The sequence below is a fragment of the Corvus brachyrhynchos genome, unplaced genomic scaffold (genome assembly GCF_000691975.1).
Source record: "Corvus brachyrhynchos isolate BGI_N302 unplaced genomic scaffold, ASM69197v1 scaffold249, whole genome shotgun sequence".
In the NCBI taxonomy this organism is placed as follows: Eukaryota; Metazoa; Chordata; class Aves; order Passeriformes; family Corvidae; genus Corvus; species Corvus brachyrhynchos.
The window spans coordinates 171511-178993 of NW_008240226.1; the positions used below are offsets into that span (position 1 = coordinate 171511).

Sequence of the window (7483 nt, forward strand, 5' to 3'; positions counted from 1 at the left end):
TGTTTGACCAGAAGGAACCCCCTCACCCCAGAAGAGAATCCCTTTCTCCAGCCCTGCCAGTGACATGAGGTGGTATAGAATAACCTCTGTGCCCTGGCCATGCTCCCTCCTGGCTACTGCAAAAATTAGCCCTGTCCTGGAGCCAGGACAAACCTGCACCTCTGTTTTAGTGCATCGTTTTCAAAATTTACTGCTTTCATGAGAAATATAACTCTGGCAAATTTGGGAAGGTGTATCCACTGTTTGCAGAAGGAGTAGTGCCATGCTTCTCTTCCACCTTGCACAAGAATCAACTTTGCCAATAATGGGAGTAAAAGCCTCAATCAAAGTTACATCTGTGTTACTTGTCTTTAGAGAGGCACCAAGCTCCGCAGGTACAAAGAAAGTGCTTCTCACCATGCAAGGTGGTCGCCCTAGGGTGAGGGATAGGATACTGCCCTGGCAACTCTTTAGAACCAGAACAAACTAAAATTAATTGCATCAAACATTGAATTTTAGGGTTAATTCTGACTATGGCTTTCAGAGCTCAGAAAAATGCAAGTATTGAATAGTATCAAGCCTGCAGGTTCATCAGCACAGAACAAATATCCAAAAATACTCCCCATGAAAATGTTCTCTCCCCTTCTATCATCTTAAAATGAAGGAGTCTAACTATAGCAGATTGCAGAGCATGAGGCACCTTGTGCATGAAAAATTACACAATTATGAATGTTTGGATTAGTTTATATGATTGACTGATCATCCTTAAGTACTTTATAACATAACCATTCCACAAATTAGTCTGATGTAATGTATCCCTATCAACAAGTAATTTCCTATATGTTTGTTTAGTGTTCTTTAGCAGATGCATGAAGTTTGCTAATGAGTTGTGGCGAGTAGATCATGATTCCCCTCACTCTTTATTTCATAGGTTGGTGAGACCAGATGCAAAAAAGTTTGCACTTCGAAATCTGATCTGAGATCCAATGATTTCAGCATTGTTGGAAGCTTGCCAAGGGATTTTGAATTATCAAATTATGACTGTTATGGGAAGCCCATTGAAGTCAACAATGGGCTCGGGAAATCTCAAGCCAAGAACAACAAGAAGCCTCCTCCTCCCAAGCCTGTCATTCCATCAGCAGCAAAGAGAATTGATCTTTATGCAAGAGCACTGTTTCCTTTTTGCTTCTTGTTCTTCAACGTCATATACTGGTCCATATATTTATGATAAATCTTTTATTTATTTTTTTCATATGTGTAAAATATAGCCCATTTCATTATCCCTTCCCAGTCATGAAGGCCACTGTGTGAAATTATTTGCATTTGCAAAGCAATATGTTGCATCTTGATGCCGTGCGATTGTACTGAACATATGGCATCTGAAATTTGAATGAAAGCATGACACTGCAATGTCTGTGCTCTGACCAACTGTGTATATAAATGTACAGCATACATCCTGCTTTAGGAATATATATGAAGGACAATGCCTACTACATTATAAAGCTGATTAACGCTCTTCAGATATTAGTAACATACAGAAATTTCAAGTGTTTCTGACAATGAAATGGATGTGCACGTTGAGTATTATTAAAATCAGTATTCTAGTATATGTAGTATTTAACAGCTTTTCTGCTGACTTCCAGAGGAAAAAGAAACACCCACCAAACATCTCATTCTTATATAATTTCAGCTGGCACTGTTGAAGAAAAAGCTAAGGTGTAATTATTATTACTTAGACTTTGTAAGTGGAGGCAGCATCAAATAAGCAGATCTTGTCTATGTGGAAAAATAAAGATCAGAGAAGTACTAAATTTGTAAAATCAGCTCATTTAGGAAAAAATCCTCAACAATTGTGTCCATGAAGCAGGCACACTTAAGTATTTTAGAATATGCTGGCAATAAAACATTGGGCCAAATTTTAACTGCTGTTTCCTTAGGCACAAACTAGATACAGTACATAAAAAACAAACGGGCCACTTTCTAGACTAAAGGTATCAGGAGTTTTGGAGAGGCATCACAAGATGCAGCTCAGTATCAGGTTTGTTATACATTTTTACATTACTTTGTCCTCTGGCTCAGCTTCTGTAGCAGCTGGCAAGCCTGCAGTATGTAAGTCACGATTTTTTTGTTGTTGCATTGGACACTTATTATTTGGTTTGTTTTGTGTATCCCCTTGAAATCTTTAATTTTAAACAAACCAGTTTTCAAGACGAAATCCCATTTTCCCCACTAAAATTACACCTTTTCTGTTTGTGTTCTAGCTAGCACGTAGCCACCAGTAGGAGTGAAAACATGTCCAAAGGTCTAAGGGGCTGAGACTGTCATGAGCCCCAGTGTGCCTATGTGTTAATTAATGGCTGCCAGCAGCTCATTGATTTGGCTTCTACATTTTGGAGAATAAGGTCCTGTGCATGAAACAGTTCTGATAGGAGACTGCTTTCCATTTTCCAGAGAAAACCCTATGGCATGGAGACTACCTAAACATGAGCTCCTTGGTGTGCATAGTGCGGGAGCTGTGGTCTCCTGTGGATGCCAGGGTTCATCCCTTCATAAGGGCAAGTCATGAGAAGAAATGCAGCCAAAAGAAAGCTGCATGTAGGTAGGCATGTGAGAGAGAACGGGGACTTGGCCTCCGCTCGTGAGAGCATGCCATACAGAAATACATCTCTGCTTGTAAAGCTGGGGCACCACAGCTAATTACAATATGAAAATAAGGCAGTTCTCACTAACTTTGCGATTCATAAAAAGAAATCTGGACTATTGGCCCCTCACAGGCTAGGAAGAGACTGGTTTAAATACATGAAACCTTCCATAGTGTGGAAACAAACAATCCCACTTGTTGTGCTACATTTCTGGCATGTCCAGGATGTGCTGAGCTAATGCAGGCCACAGGTGGACTGTTGGATCACTTGGGAGTTGCCCACAATGAGAATGTTGTCCACATACAGCAATCCTGCACAACCAAAAGGTCAAAAGTGGGAATGTAAGAAGAGGAATGGCATGCCATGCTGGCTTCACTGCACATCTGGTGGAGCTGCATGCCCAGGGCTTTTTCAAACCACTGCCACTTTGTGATCAACAGGCTGGCTGCAACAACTTGTGTTTGGGTTGAAGAGATCTGCTCTTCACAGTATGGTCACATGCACTCCACCAGCTTCCTGGCCACTGTCTCATGGAGGTTTCAGGCAGCCACGCTACCAGGTGGCCACAGTTTGTCCTTTGGATTTCTTTCTGATCCAAAGAAATTGAAGGCAAATCCCAGATGTTATTGAGCTGTGTTCAGCGGGGGCTGAGGGAAATGGTATCTTTAAGGTCTAGTTCAAAGTTTGAATATTTCTGTTAGTTGGAGGTAATTGCAGAATTGTCAGAGACTCTTAATAAGCAATAAGGATAAGTGAAAGAGAGGAAGAAAGGGAGGGGGAACTTTTATACATACAGAATGGTATATTTATAGACATTATTTATTCTCATACTTGTATTTTTTCTTACAGTACTGGAAGGCAAAAAAATAATTACCTTGTGTTGGAAAATATATGAATTTTGGAAGATAATTTTCTTGTTAGAACTCTTATTAAATGATTTATCTGTAATTAGTGTCCACATTCTATCTGTAAAATCTCAATTATAGATTTTATTGTTAAATTAATCTTTGTTCCTTCTTGCTTTCCTGCTTACTTGACGGCTTTTGTGTTTTATCATAAAACACTTAATCAATAATACACTGTAATTGCTTTCCAACTCACACAAAGGGAAGCAAAAGGAATGTATATTGTTCAGATAAAGGGTTTTTTTGTTCATTACAGCACAAAAACTAAGGCCAGAAGCGAAGTTTAACAGCAAATTTGAAAGTAAATTTAAAATGAACCCAGTATCAGCTATAAAGTATTAATTTTCTTTTTACTTACACTAGATAATATTGCAGTATTTGTATTATCTTGGAATACATTCGCTTGTCCTGCTGAGCAGTAATAATTGATTTATTTTATTTTTCTTCTTTCCACTAAAGGTCATCAAGAGTTTTGCATACCATCTCACGTTATGGTCCACCAGCACCCTCTAGTTGTAAAATTCAGCCTAATGACTGATTTCCAGAATAAGGTGCAAATATAAAAACTGTATACGAAATATAGGATCCTAATTGATCGTGATAATGTGAAAGAAAAAAATATTATTAAATTAAAAATAAATGGGCACAAAATCAATGTACAGCTATAGAAATTTTCCCTGCAGTTACAATTTGAAAGTATAAAAATGAAGACATTCAAGTAGTAGCAAAGGTGAGGTTCGTGAAGTGCAGCTTAGTAACCCAATTAACTAGTCATGATGTCTGAACAAGCCACATGACAGCAAAATCTGTTTTTGAGGGAGAGCCCATCTGTGTTTCAGCTGACATTTACTTCAAGTTCTGCTTAACTGGTAAGGAGAGTTACAAATTTTTGTTCTACCCTTAAGGTAAACCTTGGTATTTTCTTGGTTCTTAAGCATTGAGGTGTAGTATTCAAATACTAATTAGTATTAATTATGTTCTTTTATAGTATCATCACCCTTTAGATATCTTTTGACATTTTTCAGGATTTTAGAACACATTCAAACATTGCATCAGGAATTTCCATGGAGATTCGTTAATTCATTTCTCAACTGCATCTACAAATTTAAGGTAGGCAATAAGTAAGGATGTAATTTGAAAAGTGTATCAGCTGCTATGCATTAATTCCTTGTAGTACACAGCTCATGTTTGACACCCAGTTTTAGGAGCAGCTCTTCAGCGTGTAATGGCATCTCCTCTTTTCTTCACTTAATTCTAGCTGAGATGGTGTAAGTGAGCAGTTGGTCTTTTGAGGAAAGGAGTTTATTTTTGTAAGTGCACTGTACAGAAGATTGACCACATGGAAACACTGCCAAGCAGCTTTCATTCTTCAAAGTCTTCAGATTAATTTGGACTTGTTAACAGGGTAAAGGAAGATGTCTTTAGTGCCCTATTTGCCATTAAAGAGAAAGCAGCAACACTTCCTTCTGGGCTAGTGTCAATGGGCATGACCACAGTGATTGATCTGTCTGTATAATCTTTTAAAGGAAATGCACTTGCAAGTAATCTTTATTTAAAAATATTTTACCCTGAAGAGAGACAGTACCTTACTTAAGCAGTCTGTTATAGCTGTTAAGGGAATCTCTTAAGAGATGTTGTAATACAGTTATAATATAGACCATGGTCTCTGCTTCAATTAAAGCAGCTTATCCTTATGGTTACTGGGGGATTGCAATGGGGCTATTTATAGAATAGGTAGCATTGAATTATTTATTTGCAGCCTAAATATATGCAGTGTCAAGTGATTTTTCAGGCTATTGAGATATCGTAGTGCTGCAATGAGTACAAATGGGGTGTGTAGCAGATAAGGAAATGAGAGGACATTCTTACTTGATGCTTTCGTGTACTAATTCCGGGATTAGAGAAGGTAATGTGGAAAGAAATTCAGATACAGATCAATTGAATAATAATTTTGTTTGTGTCAACAATTTAATTTTTGTCTAGAAATTTGCTTTGTATATAAATGAGTTACCTTCTTTTTATATTACTATAAGGAAATTTAAAAAAAAACAGGAAAATTAAGCTCATCTGTGGTTCCCAAAAGATAAGGAAATTAATTCTTTTCACATGAAGCTCTACACCTAAGTAAACAGTGGAATGTAAAGAAAAATTTGAGGACATAAATTCCTCATCATAGTGGTTTTGTCTATGCCACTGTATCAAATCAGTCACAAGCAATCTGGGCTGCTTGCAGCACTCCCTTGCATTTTGCCTTACTCAAGAAAGTTGCCCACCCCTGTACTCCCCCTGCACCTATCCTTCTTCCATCAGTGGGAATGGTGTCAGCAGACATTTAAAATAAAGATTACCTGGCTATTTTGAAATGCTTCTGAAAGCCCTTCATTGCTACGGTATGTCTATGCTGCAGTCACTGAAATGTCTGCAGCTAGTGCAGGCTTATCCAAATTAACCTTAAACTGGCTGTTTTGGGGAGGGCTGGAAACATCACCATGGTGATGGTGAGCTGTGGCTGGGAAGCCTACCTGCTGGCTAGGGCAAGAAAAAATATGCTTGGAGTTCAGCCCCATAAAGCTTTGTGCTGCCTTGGCTGCTGTGCTCGAGCGGTTGGTTTAAAGTTAGCTCGTGTGGGTGTTCAGCAGCCCGTGCCTGTGAACTGTAGGTGTATGCTGGGTGACGCACGGTGTGCCAGCACGGAGCGATCCTTCCTACGGCTGATGTGAAAGATGGCACTGTAAAACATTCTCTCCACAGCTTTTGATCACCTACGGGATTTCTGACATATTTAATTTTGTGCACTGACAAGAGAATTCAGTGGCAGTGACAAAAAAGTGCCAGTTTGCTTTTTTCCTGGACCAATGCACATGTAAATGAATGAGTTGGATTCGCCCACCTGAGCATGAACGAGGTTTCCTCCTGAGTCTAGGTCATAAGATTATCCTTCTTATGAGCCCTTTTGTTTAAAGTCCCTACCTCTAGGAGTGGATATTAGATCACAATCTTTTGAATGAATAATGAGACTAAAGAAACTGGTGAGACTAACAAGAATGAGACTGTAAAAGTCTTTTTGGCTTCCAGGTTGTCCATAGAGGTCATCCCTAATTTTGAGGGACACTGATTGCTTTTCGCCATGGGGTTTTTCAACATGTCAGTGCCTGTCAGGTTCTGGAGAACAGCATCCACTGACTCCCTCCTAGCAGGGGAGGTATTTGAAGGGCCTTTAAGTTTGTTAGTCAACTCATCTTTTGAGTATTGAGATAAATCTAAAGCTGCCTGGCACCATTAGCTGTCACACAAAGGCAGCAGGTACGTTAAGCACACGTCTTTTAGTACAAGAATATTAATGGCCTTTCATCTTATTGCGGGAAAATGTGGTTTACTGTGACGGAGACCAACCAAAGAGACAACGTGGGTTACTAAGGATTTCTGTCCCATCAGGCAGTTACGTAGGCCACATAATGTGCTTTGACAGGAAGAAATATGAGGATTGTGGAGTACAAAAGATAAGGTATTGTATAACTCTTTTCTACCTGATGAGTTCTTTGGGCTGTGGCAGTGGGAAGTGTAGGGTTTTTCATATATATCTGTGTCAGCCTGTTTCTTTCTATGAATATTCACAGTGGGAGTCATTTTTTCACTTGAAGAAGCAAACTCAAGAGGTTTTTGGGCCAAGGAACCCTTGTGAGTAAAGCAGGTCAAGTTGTTGTATGTTTGCCCCCTGCAAAAACCTTTCAGCTCAGGGGAAATCTTCTCTAGCAACATAAACTGCAAGAAAAACCTCTGCTGAAACTGTGGCTGCTTCTGAGAGGAAACTCTGTGTGTAGGCAGCTCCTGTGCTTCCACCTTCTTTTGCTGTAGAATACATCATGATAATCAATAGTACTGTTTAGCTTTTCTGTTCTGCAAAGCACTCCTTTTATCAAGCCTGAGCTATTTCCTTGGCAATACACTTTAGATATC

General features: G+C 39.2%; 1 protein-coding gene across 2 annotated transcripts in view; it reads left to right on the forward strand.

The window, feature by feature from the left end:
- Window positions 1-5889, forward strand: part of GLRB (glycine receptor beta) — a 49788-nt gene extending 43899 nt beyond the window's left edge. The window contains exon 8 of one of the 2 annotated variants that reach the window (XM_017745132.1): window positions 911-5889. In XM_017745132.1, the coding sequence (XP_017600621.1) occupies window positions 911-1207 (297 nt within the window). In that variant the 3' untranslated portion in view covers window positions 1208-5889. The remainder of the gene's footprint in view (window positions 1-910) is intronic. The other variant, XM_008641913.2, reaches the window with a different exon arrangement.
- The last annotated feature ends 1594 nt before the right edge of the window (window positions 5890-7483 follow it).